General features: G+C 34.0%; 3 protein-coding genes across 7 annotated transcripts in view; all 3 read left to right on the top strand.

Moving 5' to 3' along the window:
- Positions 1-4,700: 4,700 nt before the first annotated feature.
- On the top strand, positions 4,701-8,964 carry LOC111449379 (lipid phosphate phosphatase 2-like). 2 transcript variants are annotated; one of them, XM_023089247.1, is made up of 8 exons: positions 4,701-4,944; positions 5,022-5,231; positions 5,423-5,510; positions 5,614-5,723; positions 6,541-6,631; positions 6,829-7,017; positions 7,107-7,166; positions 8,591-8,964. In XM_023089247.1, the coding sequence occupies exons 1-8, from the start codon at positions 4,912-4,914 to the stop codon at positions 8,782-8,784; spliced, it is 975 nt and encodes a 324-aa protein (XP_022945015.1). In that variant the 5' UTR covers positions 4,701-4,911; the 3' UTR covers positions 8,785-8,964. The 2 variants fall into 2 exon arrangements, with proteins under 2 accessions (XP_022945015.1, XP_022945014.1); XM_023089246.1 differs by having other exon boundaries at positions 5,013-5,231.
- A 1,099-nt stretch (positions 8,965-10,063) lies between these two features.
- On the top strand, positions 10,064-15,234 carry LOC111449467 (lipid phosphate phosphatase 2-like). 4 transcript variants are annotated; one of them, XM_023089369.1, is made up of 10 exons: positions 10,064-10,227; positions 10,458-10,551; positions 11,430-11,657; positions 11,777-11,864; positions 11,966-12,075; positions 12,205-12,298; positions 12,996-13,184; positions 13,269-13,328; positions 14,692-14,917; positions 15,036-15,234. In XM_023089369.1, the coding sequence occupies exons 3-9, from the start codon at positions 11,442-11,444 to the stop codon at positions 14,868-14,870; spliced, it is 936 nt and encodes a 311-aa protein (XP_022945137.1). In that variant the 5' UTR covers positions 10,064-10,227; positions 10,458-10,551; positions 11,430-11,441; the 3' UTR covers positions 14,871-14,917; positions 15,036-15,234. The 4 variants fall into 4 exon arrangements, with proteins under 4 accessions (XP_022945137.1, XP_022945135.1, XP_022945136.1 ...); XM_023089367.1 differs by having other exon boundaries at positions 14,692-15,144; XM_023089368.1 differs by lacking the exon at positions 10,458-10,551 and having other exon boundaries at positions 14,692-15,144.
- Positions 15,235-16,703: 1,469 nt separating this feature from the next.
- The window catches only part of LOC111449464 (amino-acid permease BAT1 homolog), a 17,249-nt gene continuing 16,576 nt past the window's right edge, over positions 16,704-17,376 (top strand). Inside the window, exon 1 of the mRNA XM_023089363.1 lies at positions 16,704-16,855. The gene's annotated coding sequence lies outside the window, so the exon portion shown is untranslated. The remainder of the gene's footprint in view (positions 16,856-17,376) is intronic.

The raw sequence follows: 17,376 nt of genomic DNA, 5'->3' as shown, positions 1-17,376 counted from the left end.
ATTACAGTATGAATATTGAGCACGAGTTGTTAGACATCGTCATATAATTTGAAATTTAAAAAAAAAAATAAGAATTTGAGGAAGAAAATTGAAATAATAGGTAGGAGAATAGCAATAATTTATAATTGACGTCAACAAATAATTGATTACAAGCTTAAATTATAAACATTATCTTTAGTAGGTTTGAGTTGTACAAATGCATTTAATTAAATCAATTTTCATTTTTATAATTTATATTTAATCTTCTAATTTTCATTATTTTTTCTTCTTCGTTGTGGCCATATAGCTTAACCAGTGCTCGGGTTGACGTTTTGAAGGAAGTACTAACGACCCATATCCACCGCTAGCAGATATTGTTCTCTTTGGGCTTTCCCTTTCGGGCTTCCCTTCAAGGCTTTAAACCGCGTCTGCTAGGTGGAGGTTTCCACACCCTTATAAATGGTGATTTGTTCTCTTCCCAAACCAATGTGGGACATCACAATCCACCCTCCTTCGAGGCCCAGCGTCTTTCGCTGGCACTCTTTCCTTTCTCGAATCAATGTGGGACCACCCCCTTTGGGGCTCAGAGTCCTTACTAGCACACCGCCTCGTGTCTACTGTTCTCCTTCCCAACCAATATGGGATATCACAATCCACCCTCCTTCGGGGCCCAGCATCCTTTGCTGGCACTCTTTCCTTTCTCCAATTAATGTGGGACCGCCCCTTTTGGGGTCCAGAGTCCTTACTGACACACCGCCTCGTGTCCCCCTTCGGGGAACAGCGAGAAGGTTGGCACATCGCCCGGAACTTGGCTCTGATACCATTTGTAACGACCCAGAAGAAGGTTTTCATACCCTTATAAATGGTGATTTGTTCTCCTCCCCAACCAACGTAAGACATCACAATTAGGTTCACAAATTCAATTTTAGTTAGGTTCACGTAATCGTATTTAAATTGTATAACGAATAATATTGACAAATTCATAGTCAGAACAAACCAAACCAACAACCCTAAAATGAGTTCGTTATACCAACTCGAGACTCCACGACCCTACTTCGAAACATTAATATAGTTAAGGATATAGTTTTTAAAAAAATTAAAAATAAAATAAAAATAAAAATAATTATAAACCCATGGAATGAATGGAGTTGAGTTTGTAGGCATGTAGGGAAGCATCTTGAGTATGAACCCTAGGGTAGGTTTTGTCCTTTTCCTCTTTTATTTTTTGTAATTACATAATATGGTGCCGCATTATTCACTATTTGCACAAAAGCCCTCCAATTTTATGAGATTTTCCTGACATGACAGCTTCTTTTTTTTTTTCCCTTTTTTACCATTTTCATATGCAAATTTACCCCTTCAATTTTTTTGTTTTTCTTCTTTTTGCCCCAAGATCCAAATTTATAATTTTAATTACTTAAAATTTATAATTTTAATTACTTAAAATTTATAATTTGGATTCGATAATAGTAAATGTTAAGGGACTAAATTGTTAATTTAATGAAAGTTTAGGGACCAAAACATTAAATGATGTGTTTTTTTTTAAATCTAATAATTAAATTTAAAATATTTTGTGAAAAAAAAATATTGGGCTTGGAAATTGTACCATTTTGAAAATGGGAAAGATCCATTCTTGTAATTATATATTATTCTTTTTTATTTTTTAAAATAAAAAATCGTTAAATTAAGAAATTATAATAAATTTAATCTTATATAATACTGATTTTCTTTTTAATTATTTTTTTTAACAATTTCTTATATTAAAAAATGATTCAACAATTAATGTTTTTATTTTTGGGTGGTAATATTACATTATTATTATTATTATTATTATTAATGTAAATTTAAAAATATATTCATAATTTATCTATAAAATATTTTGTGAAAAAAAAATTATTTTGAATTTTGAAAATGGGAAAAGATCCTTTTTGTAATTATATATTATACTTTTTATTTTAAAAAATAAAATATCGTTAAATTAAGAAATTATAATAAATTTAATCTTATATAATACTAATTTTCTTAACAATTTGTTATATTAAAAAATGATTTAAATTATTTTTGGGTGATAATATTACATCATTATTATAATTAATGTCATAATTTAATTATTGGTTTTGAATGAATTAGAGAACATTATCTATGACTATGATTTGGTATATTTATAATTGTTATTTAATATCTGAAAAAAATTGTTATTAAATATATTATCTTTTTTATGTGAAAAATATATTAAATAGTTTATATTATTTATTAGGGACATTTTATGTAACCATACATAAACTATGAATTTACACCTAATTTTAATAATGATCATTAATTTTATTATAAGCGTGAGCCTATAATTGAACTCAATAATACTAATAATACATTGAATAATGTGACATTTAAGGATTAAGGACTTAGGGTATCATAAGCTTATTACTATTTTATTCAATTTTATCGTCGATAACTATATATATTTTCTAAATGTGACACTCAAGTAAAGGAGATGTGGGTATATATAGATCGGGTTGGGTTGGGTTGAGTTAAGAGAGTTTTTTGGATTAACCCAAAAGTTCGGGTTGGTTGGATTGGTAACCCAACCCGACCCAAAAATTTTTACAGCCCAATCCAACTCAACTATCTATTTTCAAGTTGGGTTCGGATTCGATTGTTAAAAAAAAAAATTTATTTATTCAAAATTTATAATTATTAAATATAATCTTCGATAAGATATATTAAAAATTCGCAAACAAACAAATCAATCTATAATCATTTAAAGAAACAAAATTTTCATTCGAGCATTTTAACATAATTCAATATTGTTTTAGAACTACAGATAACTAAATACTAATATAAGAATACATAACAAAATAAAAACTACTATACAAAAATATTTTATTTACATTGAAATATTTGAAATTTGAAACCACATTCGAACTAGAGTGATCTTGAGAGTAGCATGACTAAGAAAGACATAAAATAATTAAAAGTTATTACCAGAACAAAAAAAGTGTACCTCTCTTTTTGGTGACTTAATCATAAGGACTACAAATTTGAGCGCGTCTTGCTTTAAATAATTTGATATTGGGTGTCATTTTAGGACAAAACATATTAAAAGAACACGTATTGGTCTGTTAGGGATGGTCTTATCCAAATTTTGGACGACACAAACAAATTTTAATCCTTAATTGTTATTGGGCCGTTCCATTCTTATAAGAGTGTTCGTCGATTGACATGGGATAAGAGTGTTCGTGAGTTGGGATGAGTCAGGTTGTGACATTTTTTAGACTCATTCCAATTGTTCCGATGATAAATTTTGTTAACCCAAACAATTAACAATAAATTCTGATTGGTTTAGTTCAATTAATTTAATTTTAGGAGGATACATGAACTCAATCCATTCGTAAAAATTTCATTTATTTGAATTTAATCTAATACAAATAAATTTATAATCTAACTCAAAACCGTACAATTTGGTTGAATTGATGTAATTTTTTGAGTCATCAAATTTTTTGGTACTCGGGAATATCTGCACCAAAACTATAATAACTAATTTATCATTATTTTTTAACATTCTATAAATATTATAAAAGCAACTAGCAATTAACAATTTATGTGTAAAAAAAAAAAACTAATTTTAAAAGATGCTATAACTATGATTTATTTCAAAAAATTATATATATATATATGATATAAATAATCTAATATATATTTTTTATTTAAGAAATAATTGACGAGGCAATTTGGATATAATTAAGAAAATAAGACACCTATTATTTGTTATAAGATTGACCGTTTAATCTCTATCCTGGTATATTTTGAACGATTATTTGTATCTAATAAATTTATATACTTAATTTTCCTCGAATAAATATATGAACTTCTCATTTGTTCTCATTTATTATACACAAAAATAAATAATAAAATCACAAATTTAGTGCACGAACTTCGTTTTTATTAAAATTTTAGGGTGAAAAGTAAACATAAAATTCAAATTCAATTTTAAATCTAATATATATATATATATATATATATATATATATATATATAAATTTTAAAATAATTTTATTTTTGTGATAGGAGAGGAATTTCCAAATTTATGCTTCCATATATACGAGCACACCAACTTATTTTAGAGATTTATGCTTCCATATATATCCGCACACTATTAATACGGGTATAGTTCAACGAGTATAGTTCAATGAATATGTACTGAAATTAAAAAAAAAAAATTAAAGTTTAATTTAATAATTATTTGATTTTTTTTTTTAACTTATGATAATTTATCATGGTTTTCAAATTTTTTTTAGATTTACATTTTTAGTAAAATAAAAAAAATATATTTTAGAAAAGGATGTAGATAATATCAAAAAAAATATTGTTTACAAGTTAATTATCCATCAATAAAAAAAAAAAATTAAATGATTACCAAATATTAATTTTTTATTTTTAAAAATCAAATTTTAATATCTATTTTTTTTTTAAAATCCAAGCTAAATTTTAAAAAACTAAAAATAATAATTTTTTATTTTGGGAATTTGGTTAAAAATATAAATGTGAAATCCATCCCATAAAAAAAAATTAAAAAAAAAACATAAAACTTTTAAAATATTACCATTTTTTTTGGTCAACAACATAAAAATATTTTAAATCTAATCGTTGACTTCAAATTCCCCGATGGAACAAAAATCTTCCGATTATCAAAAAAAGCTTCGACCTTCTATAAATCGCCCAACGGTTAATCGCCGTTATTCTCAACGAAACGCCGTCGTATCGTCCCCAACTGCCGCCTTCTCTGTTTCTTCCGAACAAGAAGGGAAAAAACCATTTTTTGGACCAAGCGACCCATTTCATTTTATTCGTAGGTAAACTCTTTCTTCATGTCTGGTCAACGCTTTCCGACCAAATAAACCCCCGATTTGTTCAAAGAATCATTTCTGTTCATCAATGGCTTGCTTCTCTTCCTCAAATGGATTTCAGGTTAGTAAAAACTTCAAAAATGGCCCTAAACTATCTGATATTTGCATAACGATCCTTCATTTTTGTAGCGTTTTCAGGGTGTGGATCCTCCAGTTCTTACCATAAGATCCCATGGAGCCAATGTTGCTAAGAATCATTTGCTTGATTGGCTGATTCTGCTGATTCTTGTCGTGGTTGAAGTGATTTTGGTCTCTGTTCATCCGTTTTATCGCTATGTCGGGAAGGACATGATGACAGATCTTAGGTTTCCTTTTAAGGATAATACTGTTCCTGTCTGGTCTGTCCCTGTAAGTTCTTTGATTTTGCTTCGTCTATGGCATTAGAAACAACCCTTTTGTCGGTTTTTCGAGTTTTTCGATATTGATTTGGTTATAGCATTTGATGAATCCTTTGTGTTCTTGAACAAAAAAGATTAGAATTGATGATTGAGCTACTCAAACTTCAGTGCAATGCTTAACAGTGTTTGTTTGTTTGTCAGTTGTATGCTGTTATACTGCCTATTTTGATATTCTTGATCGTTTATATACGGCGACGAGACGTCTATGATTTGCATCATGCCGTTTTAGGTACTTTTGTGTGTTATAAAGACGAGTTTCGTGTGGAAAAGATTACGATTTGAGTCGTGTTTTATTGATGTTTCGTGTTTGTTTGTTTGTTTGTTGTGAGTAGGGCTCTTGTTTTCGGTGTTGATCACTGCTATTATCACTGATGCTATTAAGAATGGCGTTGGTCGACCTCGACCGAACTTCTTTTGGCGTTGCTTCCCTGATGGAATAGAGGTACTGAACAACTATTTTGACTGTACAATGTGTTTGTGAGATTCCACATCGGTTGGAGAGTGGAATGAAACATTCCTTATAAGGGTGTGGAAATCCCTCCCTAACAGTCGTGTTTTATAACCGTGAGATTGACGAGGATACGTAACGGGCCAAAACGGACAATATCTGCTAGCGGTGGGTTTGGATTGTTACAAATGGTATCATAGGTAAACACTGAGCTGTGTGCCAATGAGGACGTTGGGCTCCAAGGGGGGTGGATTGTGAGATCCAGCATCGATTGAAGAGGAGAATGAAGCATTCTTTATAAGGGTGTGGAAACCTCTTCCTAACAGACGCGTTTTAAAACCCTGAGGCTGACAACGATACATAACGGGCCAAAGTGGACTATATCTACTAGCGGTAGGCTTGGACTGTTACAAATGGTATCAGAGCCAGACACCAGGTGGTATGCTAACAAAGACGTTGGACCCTCAAGGGGGTGGATTATGAGATGCCACATCGGTTGGAGAGGGGAATGAGACATTCCTTATAAGGGCGTGGAAACCTCTCCCTAACAGATGCATTTTAAAACCATGAGGCTAATGACTATACGTAACAGGCCAAAGGGGACAATATCTGCTATTGGACTAGTTAAGCTCCCGAATAACTGTTGGTAGACTCGAAAGTTTATTTGTTTCTTAATGATAATCAGATATAGATTCAAACTACTTTTATAGTTTATCTGTCTCGTTTTTCCAATAGTGTAAAATTGCTAACCATATTGTAGTGGCCTCCTCGAATAATTCTTTTTTTACAAAAGACGTTTTTTTCATTTCAGGCATACGACCGAACAGGAAACGTGATATGTCACGGGAAAGAGAGTGAAATAAGGGAAGGACACAAGAGTTTCCCAAGTGGCCATACTTCATGTAGGCAAATCTTACATCTACTTCCTTCTAATATCCGTTATATTCAACGACCAAATCACGTTTTCTTTCTTTTTTAGCTCAACAAGGGCACGTAGAGATTCAAATCTCTTGCTGCACAATCAATGTTATAATGCATTAACGACCTAAGCTATGCTCGGGTTGACAACCGTTAACCGTTTATGACCTCTTTTTCGCAGGGTCGTTTGCGGGCTTAGGATTTCTAGCCTTTTACATATCAGGAAAAATCCAAGCATTTGATGGGAGAGGTCATGTAGCAAAACTTTGCCTGGTGTTTCTCCCTTTGCTTGGTGCTGCACTTGTGGGAGTTTCTAGAGTGGATGATTATTGGCACCATTGGCAAGATGTCTTTGCTGGAGCTATTATAGGTTTCTGCTAAACAATGAGCTGATTTTAGACTGACAACGATGAGTTCATGTGTTTTAATGATTGTTTTTGCTCTGTTTTTTTGTGACAGGATTGGTTGTTTCTGGATTTTGCTACCTTCAGTTCTTCCCACCTCCCTATAGTGGCAATGGTATGTGATTTTTCAATTTAGTCCTTATTGTCCATCTTTTTTTCAATTATGCCCTTGACTCGGAATAACTTACGCGGTATAAATTTAGTGAACTTGCGGTAGCCATTCAAGAGACTAAGGTTTTTTAATTGTTAGCTCGATATGTATGTTAGGAACTACGACTCTCCACAATGATATGATATTGTCCACTCTGAACTTAAGCTCTCGTGGCTTTACTTTTAGTTTCTCCAAAAGGCTTCATATCAATGGAGATGTACCTTTAATTAGCCGACGTGGGACTCCTCTCCCAACAATTCTCAACAATTCTCCTATTGAACTAAGTACACTGTAGAGCCTCCCATGAGGCATATAGAGCTCTCAAACAGCCACCCCTTAATCGAGACTTGACTCCTTCTCTGGAGCCTCGAACAAAGTATACCATAGAGCCTCCCCTGAGGCCTATGGAGCTTTCGAACAACCTTCCCTTAATCGAGATTCGACTCCTTCTCTGGAGTCTCGAACAAAGTACACCATAGAGCCTCCCCTGAGGCTTATGGAGCCCTCGAATAGCTTCCCCTTAATTGAGACTCGACTTCTTCTCTGGAGTCCTCGAACAAAGTATACCATAGAGACTCCCCTGAGGCCTATGGAGCCCTCGAACAGCTTCCCCTTAATTGAGACTTGACTTCTTCTCTGAAGTCCTCGAACAAAGTATACCATAGAGCCTCCCCCCTGACGCCTGTGGAGCCCTCGAACAACCTCCCCTTAATCGAGACTCGACTCCTTCTCTAGAGCCTTCAAATAAAGTACACCACAGAGTCTCTACTGAGGCGTATGGAGTCCTCGAATAGCCTCCCCTTAATTGACTCTTTCTCTCAAACAAAGTACACCATAGAGCCTCCCTTGAGGCCTATGGAGCCCTCAAACAACTTCCCCTTAATCAAGACTCAACTCCTTCTCTGGAGCCCTTGAACAAAATACACTATTTGTTCGGCACTTGAGTCACTTGTGAGTACATCTTCGACGCCCACAACTTTTTTGTTCAACATTTTGAGGATTTTATTGACATGTTTAAGTTAAGGACATGTCTCTGATACCATGTTAGGAATCACAAACCTCTACAATAGTATGATATTGTCCACTTTGAGCATAAGCTCTTATAGTTTTGCTTTTGGTTTCTCCAAAAGGTCCCGTACCAACGGAGATGTATTCCTTATAAACTCATGATTAACCCGTTAATTAGCTGATGTGGGACTCATCTCCCAACAATCTTCAACAATGTATGCATGAAGTTCACCATCGTCACTTGCCAAATTTAACACGCACCACCAATAACGGGTATAATTGAAAGGACCAAACTAAAACGTTTCAAACAACAGGGACTAAATTGAAACATAGAGACTTTAAGACATATTCTAACCTTAAAATGATTGTGTTTGTCTTAGGATGGGGTCCATATGCATACTTCAAAGCACATGAAGAGCACCATGCAAGGGCTAATGCAACACCTCGATCTGCAGCCATTGTTGATGATGTGCTTGTTGAAGAAGAACAGACAACACCAAATGGCGACACATATTTTGTTCCAACACCTTTGCACAATCAAACGTACGACCAAATGGAAATGGGAGCTAGATGATCTAGGTTTGTTTGTTCTTTATTGTATATTTACGGCCTTTTGCCCTTTCTCGTACGGTTTAGTTTCTAACATTCGGGTATTTTAAAAAAAAACATTTAATTTAATCCCTCGTAGTTTCAAAATTTATCATGTATACCCTTTTCAGTAAAATTTCGAAAACGGAGCTAGACCACCAGAAGAGGAATTGAATGGTTTAATCTATGACCTGAATTTTTCTAAACTCGTTAATTGTCACGTAAATTTATCTTAAGGCAATTTTAACGCTATAACAGAAGGACCTATAGTTAAAAAAAAATTAAAATATAAGGGGTTGAATTGAAAATATTTAGACAACTAAAACCCGATTGAAAAAAAAAAACCGTTTAGTTCTAGAGACACGTGATTTTCTTAGCATGATGAATAAGAATGATAGTTTATTTTAGTGTGTTCGATAACTTAATTTCTTTACTAAGCGTTTTTGTCAGCTCACTAACTATTATGTCATGTAAACCTCTTCTCGATCAATTTCAACCCTCAAAATGAAAAGGGTATATTTGATATAAAAAATATATATACGGGTCGAGGACTAAAAAGAAAAAAAATATTTAAATTTTAAGGACGAAAACATAAATTATTTTTTTTTTAGATAAATCACATTAAAAAACATAAAGTCACAAGACAAGAAACCAAACATTCCCTTGTCTTTTTCTATAAAGCAAATAATTGCAATAAAAAAAAAAAGAGACAAAATAAGACCAAGCAAGGAATACTATTTGAGACTTTGAATAAAGCACTTTTGAAAAGTAATTTTCCCTTTAAATCATTAAAAACTAATTTTGAAAAAGTTTAAAGCACGCGATAATTTTATTTAAACATACGCCATTATATTTATACAATTTACGAGAATTTTGCTGATTCACGATCATCGACCATTACTGTCCTATCAACTTTCAAGGTTAGAACAGAAATTTAGCATGATGGTAGCGGGTGATAAAGAATTACTACAGACAACAAATAAGGAAACTACTCAATCTTGAGAAAACAGACCGAGATCTTCGATTCAAATAAGGTAACAAAAAGAAAACTGTTCAATCCCGACAATGGAAGACAGAAACAGTATATAACAATATCGAGCTTTTTGAGTATAGTAATCATAACGAGTGAGTCGAGAATAACCCTAAACCCTAAACCCTAAAAAAAACACGAAGGATTAGGAACAAAAAAAAAAAAAAAAAAAAAAAATATAGAAAATGAATTATTTAATTATTTTAATTTAAAAAAATGGTTGGTTTTGGATTTGGGTTCAGCAAAGGCGACTCTTTACCACGGTCGGAGTTCCCACCCGTCTTTAGCGCGACGCGGTTTTGTATTCAAATTCCAGACGGGATTTGGTTCATCGTCTTCTCTCCCTGCCTTTTGCTTTCCCTCTCCGTTCTTCGTCTTCATTCGAGCTTGAATCCACTGGTACTTTCTCTCTTCTCCACCATTTTTCATTCTCTGTTACACTGCCGGTTCGTTCTTTCATTCCATCGCTGGAACTGGAAATGTGTTTGTTCTTCGATGAAACGAGATGAAATGCGGTTAACTCTGTCCGAACTAGTTGATTTGCTGAATTACTCACTATTTTCAGTTGTTCTTCTCGTTTTCTGCTTTATTGCTCCACGATGAAGTGTTGTGTTTCTTGTTCCTTGCTGATTGTTGGGTGTTTCTTTTGTTGTCTTTATCTTCCACTTTTATGCGGTAATTTGAAGTTGTTTTGGACTATTCTGGATCGAATCAGGTGATTTGGTACGTTTTAGTAAATCTAGAGTTGAGATGAGTTAGGGAGGCTTGGTTTTGAGTTTGAATGGTTACTGGAATCTACGTTCAACTTGTTGTGTGTTTGTGTGTGTGTGGGTGTGGCTAAATGACTTTCAATTTGAAGATTTCTTGACCGATTTTCTTCTTACAAAGCGCCTGTTTTACAACCACAGTAATCTCACGGTAGTAGTGCGTGCTTTTTTATCCTTGTTCTATTTAGTGTGAATAGTCACTATTAGGGTTCTAGTGGAGAGTTTTTTTTTGTCATTTTTACTTGGAAAATTCCTTGTGTTATGTGGCATTCATGATAGATTTCTTGGTTATTCTGAGATCCAACATCGAGGAGGAGAACGAAGCATCTTTTATAAAGGTGTGGAAACTTCTCCCTAATAGATGTGTTTTAGAAACCTTGAGGGGAAGCCTAAAAGGGAAAGTCCAAAGAGGACAATATCTGCTAGCGGTGGGCTTGGCTGTTACAAATGGTATCAGAGCCAGACATTGAGTAATGTGTCAGCGAGGAGGTTGAACCTCAAAGGGAGTGGCCAGCGGGGACGCTGGGCCTCGAAGGAGGGTGGATTGTGAGATTTTACATCTGTTGAGGAGGAGAACGAAGCATCCTTAATAAGGGTGTGAAAACCTTTCCCTAGCAGATGTGTTTTAAAAACTTGAGGGGAAACCTGAAAGGGAAAGTCTAAAGAGGAGAATATTTGGTTCAATTCTGTTCATAATTTTCTTTGTGTGTACATGAAAACACCCATTTAATGTATACTAAGTCATTTGCACACGTGATTCTTTCTTATTGATAATGCTTAAATTACATCAATATGTTTTCTTAACCAATCGGGTTCTTCTCCTCGTGTTATCAGTTCACAGACAAAATGCCAGAAATTCAATTGGGTACTCATACTGTGAGATCCCATGGAGCTCGATTATTAAGAATCCACATTCAAGATTGGTTGATCCTTTTGCTCCTTATTGTGATAGAGGTTGTGTTAAACGTTATAGAGCCATTTCATCACTTTGTTGGACAGGAGATGATGACAGACCTGAAATTTCCATTACAAGATAATACTGTTCCCCTTTGGGCAGTTCCAGTATGTTTGAAACTTTCATTTATTTGTGTTTATAGTGAATTCCACGGTAGTTTATTTTTCTGACATTATTGTGGAAAGTATAAACAATATGACTTTCTTTTTTTTCTTTTCTGTAACAGATAATTGCGATATTGATGCCCTTTGTTGTATTTATTATCTACTATTTCATTAGAAAGGATGTCTATGATCTCCACCATGCCATATTGGGTATCTCGTCTCCTTCTCTCATTTAATAATAATTGGAGATCCTTGTGATTCTGGATAATCTTGCCAAGCATAACATTTAATGATTGATCATGTTTGTTCAGGACTTCTGTTTGCTGTTTTAATATCTGGAGTAATGACTGATGCTATTAAGGATGCTGTTGGTCGGCCACGTCCAGACTTCTTCTGGCGCTGTTTCCCTGATGGCAAAGGGGTTTGTTTTTTTCAATTTTTTTTTCATGTTTGTTCATATCCAAACATCTTTCGTGTTCCTATGCTCCTATTTTTTCTTTATATTATTATTATTCCTACTCATTATAAGATTAGTACTTGATATCTGCAGGTATTTGATAAAATCACAACTGGTGTTTTATGCACCGGAGATAAGAATGTTATTAAAGAAGGATATAAAAGCTTCCCGAGTGGGCATACTTCCTGTAAGAAAGATGTGTTCTTCTGAATTATGTTATTTGATTGTGACTGTCTATTTTTACCATTTTGTAATCATTACATGTGCACTCACAGATTGATTGAATAGCAGTCAAAAATCCTATACTCTGGTAGATGATTGAATAAAATTAGGCTTTTTATCTTTCTTAAATTACCAATCCAGTCGCACATTGACGATGTCATCCTAATGTACAAAGACTTGATACTCTGTATCCTTTTTTAATGGTTTGAAGTTAAGCCATTGATAAAGATTAAGAAATTATAATAAAGCAAAAACTGTTAAGGCTTAGATTTTTTCACCCTAACGTCATATCACGTTTTGTGGGGACTGTTGAGGATTGTTGGGAGAGAGTCCCACATTGACTAATTTAGGGAATGATCATGGGTTTATAAGCAAGGAATGCATCTCCATTGGTGTGAGGCCTTTTGAGGAAACCCAAGCCAAGCCATGAGAGCTTATGCTCAAAGTGGACAATATCATACCATTGTGAAGAGTCGTGATTCCTGCTAGCATTGGTTATTTAGCAGTGGTTATTAGTTAATTAGTTCATGTTGTGGGTTAATGCATACAAATGCTTATTTGTGACATGTATTACCTTTGTTCTTTTTTTTTCTCCATTTCAGTTTATATTCTGTCTTGTGCTTCTTCTAAGCTTATTAACAAGGGAAGCTGTCTATATGCAGGGTCTTTTGCGGGCCTTGGATTTCTTGCTTGGTATTTGTCTGGGAAAATAAGAGCATTTGACCAAAGGGGCCATATTGCAAAACTCTGTATTGTCTTCCTACCCCTGCTTGTTGCAGCTCTTGTTGGTGTTACTCGAGTTGATGACTATTGGCATCACTGGCAAGACGTTTTTGCCGGGGGTCTTCTTGGTCAGTTAATCCAATACCTTATTCATTTGCTCTTACTTTCATATGATTTTTTCTTTTCATGTCTTATCCGAACCTTCTGTGCAGGGCTGACAATTGCTTCCTTCTGTTATCTGCAATTCTTTCCAGCACCTTATCACATTGATGGTATGGCCCACAATATCATTCGTTTCCTTGAAAGTTGTGCATTCTACTTTTATGTTAAATGAAGCAATGATTTGTCCATGGTAAATTTATTATTTCTTTTACCCAAGAACCAATCTTGTAACATTTCTTCCATGTTAGTCCTACTTTTGAATCTTTGACCGTGCATTGAGATCCATCTGGCCTGGTCAAAAGTAGTTTTTTTTCTTCTCTGTTTTTAAACTTTAGAACCTTGTTAATAGAAAAATTGATTGGTTAGATTCTGGGCCTCATTAATCATCTCAGATTTCATTTTCCCGAGTCCTAATATGTAACCGTTCAAGTCCACCGCATATATTGTCCTTTTTGAGCTTTCCTTTCCGGGCTTCCCTTCAAGGTTTTAAAACGCGTCCATTAGGGAGAGGTCTCCACACCCTTATAAAGAATTCTTCGTTCTCCTCCCCAACCAATGTGAGATTTTACAATCCACCCCCTTCGGGGTCCAGTGTCCTCGCTAGCACACCGTCCCGTGTCTCTCTCTGATATCATTTGTAACAGCCCAAGCCCACCGCTAGCAGATATTGTCCTCTTTGGGCTTTCCTCAAGGTTTTAAAACGCGTTCATTAGGAGGTCTCCACACCCTTATAAAGAATTCTTTGTTCTCCTCCCCAACCAATGTGAGATCTTACAATCCACCCCCTTCGGGGTCCAGTATCCTCGTTGGCACACCGTCCCGTGTCTGTCTCTGATATCATTTGTAACAGCCCAAGCCCACTGCTAACAGATACTGTCCTCTTTGGGCTTTCCCTTCCGGATTCTCTCTCAAGGTTTTAAAACGTGTTCACTAGGTAGAGGTTTTCACACCCTTATAAAGAATGGTTTGTTCTACTCCCCAACTGACGTGGGATCTCACATAATCTTAAAGCAAGCATGGATCCGTGATTTTTATGTTGTTGACCGGAAGAAGTCTTCCCTAAGATAGTTGTTAAGATAAATGAATTAAAAATGATACTTATCTGTATACATGTGCGCATACAAACAAGACAGGATTTGTCTACTTCCTTTCTTTCATTGGTTGCAGCTAGTTTTACTTTTCCGATGTATTCTGATTTGCTGTCCACGTCCATATGAACATGAAAAGTTGCTCCTCTGACCTTACCATTCTATTGTAATCAATTATAGCTCTAATGATTCAGTAGTTGACTTTCCCTTGACCTGAACTTTAATGTCAACTTCAATACTTCTGAAGCTGGATCCTAAGCTTTGCCCACTTACTTCACTAGAACCAAAATGTTACACAAATGTCATATATGCAAGTAGTCCTGATTCTTGAGCATTCATAGCGTTCTCGAACTGACGTTTTCGAACTTTTACACCTTATCTACAGGTTGGGGACCTCACGCATACTTTCAGATGTTAGCCGAGTCTCGCAACGAAGTTCAAGCATCATCGCCCAATGCCAATAACATTCATGCACAACCATCAGAAATTGAAAGTGTGTACATTCAACCTCAACATGAAATGAGATTCAATACACAGGACTCAAGCCCCATGCTGAACAGATAGAGAGCCTGGCACAAGAATCTGATCTGGATCTCTGATTGGGTACATAGGTAGGGATGATGTGTTAGTCTTCTGAACCAAAACACTCTCCTAGATCTGCTTGAAATGAAGATATGATCGCTTTCTATATTTATATTCTTTGATTCTTTTTCTTCATTTACTCTCTAGTTGTGAAGATTGCTTGTCTGAGATGTCTGGTTTTGAAGTGTGGGATTGTTTTGATGACAACTTGCTCTAGAATTCAATTCATTTCGTGCCTTGTACGTATCTGTGCTGACTTGCATGCGTTCATATGTGGTTTCACATTGACAACTAGATGTGTTATGACCCCTTTATAGGAGGTGGAAGAACAGACACGTTTTACTGGTTTTTTGGTTTGTGTGTTTGAATTAGATTAAGCAAAGTTTATTGATTAATAATGTTTGTTTCTTGTGACAATCTGTTCTTTCTTCACGTGTACGGTTCGAGATCTTTTATAGCAAGTAGTTCCCGTACCCGAGAAAATTGATTTCTACCTCTAAACTTTAAGAGTTGTATAATTTTTTATAAGTATATTTGTAACCGCTCAGTCTACTGTTAGTCAATATTGTTTGTTTTGGCTTTATCAGTTTTATTATTGAAACGTGTTTACTAAACAGAGGTTTTCAATCATTATAAAGAATGTTTCGTTCAATGGATTAATGGATTTGAATGTTTAGTCATTTAATTGATATAATTAAAAGTGAGAGTGTAAATTTAATCGGATATGGTAAAGGTTTAAATTGATATAATTAATATTAACGTTTAATCATTTATTACCCTACCTTTTTCTTTTATTTTATTTCTTATATTTCAAAATATCTAAAATTATAAATTAAATTAAATTTTAAAGACAAAATGTTGTTTTAAAACTTTGAAGACGAAGTTCAAATTTAAAAACTATTAAAAAGACGATTTGCCCGTGTGCCGAATTTGCGTAGGAGCCATCGTCAATCATCGCAGATTTTGAGTAGCATGTGCTTGATGGAGATGAAGCCGTCAGCCTCATTGAGTTGACCCAGACTCACAAGGTTAGCCTTGGGCCTCGAGATGAAGTAAACGCCGGTCAACTTGTGGTGCTCGCCTCCCTTACCGACAAACAAGATGGTGTCGCGCCCTTTAATCTCGACAACTTTTCGCATTTTTAAACACATTTCGTGAATAATAATATAAACATAAATACACTTTTTCAACCCAAAAAAATTATTTTATTAAAATTATTAAAAAAAAATTACACATAAAAATTAAAATTAAAATCAGACAAAAATCGGTTACCATTCAAATATTTTATTTTTCAAAAAAGGACAAATTTCATCGCAAATTAATTTCCAAATTTATTATTTATGACTAATCTGTCGTATACATTTGAATTATTGACTTTATGAATTAATTAATCATTAATTTTTTTTTTGTAGTGTTTAAGGTTTATTTACTTTTCTTATTTAATCCCTTATATTTTTTTAAATTGATAATAAAATTGATAATATTTTTCGATTTAATCCGAGTCGGTAACACCGACCGTCGTACGAACCAAAACTTCCTTCCATACATCAGATCGACTCATATAGAATAATTTTTAAAGCACTTTATTTGGTATTTGATGATTATTTTTATTTTAAGAATTATTAATTATAAAAACTAATTTAAAAATTATTAAAAATATAAATAAATTATTTAATATTATAACTAAAAAAACAGAAAATAAAAAAGATTCCCATTTTCATCCAAAATAATAACAATAATAAAAAAGGCATCGAAAATGAATGGCTATAATTTATAAATATTAACGATCAATGAGTTGGCTTTTAATGCTCGAAAAAAGGGGAAGAACGGCAATGGGCTGACCCAGAGCATGCAATTTTTCGTCACGAATTCAATTTATATCTTCCCCTCGTTCCATTAATGGCGGATTCGATTTCAGCGTCTTTCGTTGACCGAGGAATCTTTTTCCCATTGAAATCGAATCTTGTTCTGTTAAGAATGAGAAATAGAAATAGAATTGGGATCGAAAGTATGATCTTCATTCAGGTTTACCACGTTTAAATAGGATACAAACTATCAACTAATACCTAAAAATAGAAAAAATATATATCTAACTAAATTTGGTAAATAAATAAAATATACGGTTAATAAAATCTATACTAACAACTCCCTAAATATCTGAGATATATTCTAACTAATTATCACGGCAAAATATCCTCTTAATACTCCCCCTCAAGTTGGAGAGTGTATGTCGATCACACCCAACTTGTCCTTCAAAAAGTCAAATTGCTGTCTTCCCAAAGCTTTAGTAAAAACATCTGCCAATTGCATTTTGGTCGAAACATAACACGGTTTGATGATTCCAGCTTGTAACTTTTCTCGAACTATATGGCAATCTATTTCAATGTGTTTCGTACGTTCATGAAAAACTGGATTGGCTGCTATATGTAATGCTGCTTGATTATCACAATATAATAATGCTGGTTCGGACAGTGGAACATTCAAGTCT

This window comes from Cucurbita moschata, unplaced genomic scaffold (genome assembly GCF_002738365.1).
Source record: "Cucurbita moschata cultivar Rifu unplaced genomic scaffold, Cmos_1.0 Cmo_Scf00011, whole genome shotgun sequence".
Classification (NCBI taxonomy): domain Eukaryota; kingdom Viridiplantae; phylum Streptophyta; class Magnoliopsida; order Cucurbitales; family Cucurbitaceae; genus Cucurbita; species Cucurbita moschata.
Note: the sequence above shows the minus strand (reverse complement) of the source record. Positions and strands in the feature narration are given on the sequence as shown.

Bases quoted from the DNA above. Each gene is read 5' to 3' on its own strand.
- LOC111449467 (XM_023089369.1), top strand. From the start codon at position 11,442: ATGCCAGAAATTCAATTGGGTACTCATACTGTGAGATCCCATGGAGCT. The intron at 12,076-12,204 runs GTTTGTTTTTTT...TGATATCTGCAG, and splicing joins GTTTCCCTGATGGCAAAGGG to GTATTTGATAAAATCACAAC. The intron at 13,329-14,691 runs GTATGGCCCACA...CCTTATCTACAG, and splicing joins AGCACCTTATCACATTGATG to GTTGGGGACCTCACGCATAC.
- LOC111449379 (XM_023089246.1), top strand. From the start codon at position 4,912: ATGGCTTGCTTCTCTTCCTCAAATGGATTTCAG. The intron at 4,945-5,012 runs GTTAGTAAAAAC...TCATTTTTGTAG, and splicing joins CTTCCTCAAATGGATTTCAG to CGTTTTCAGGGTGTGGATCC. The intron at 5,232-5,422 runs GTAAGTTCTTTG...TTTGTTTGTCAG, and splicing joins TTCCTGTCTGGTCTGTCCCT to TTGTATGCTGTTATACTGCC.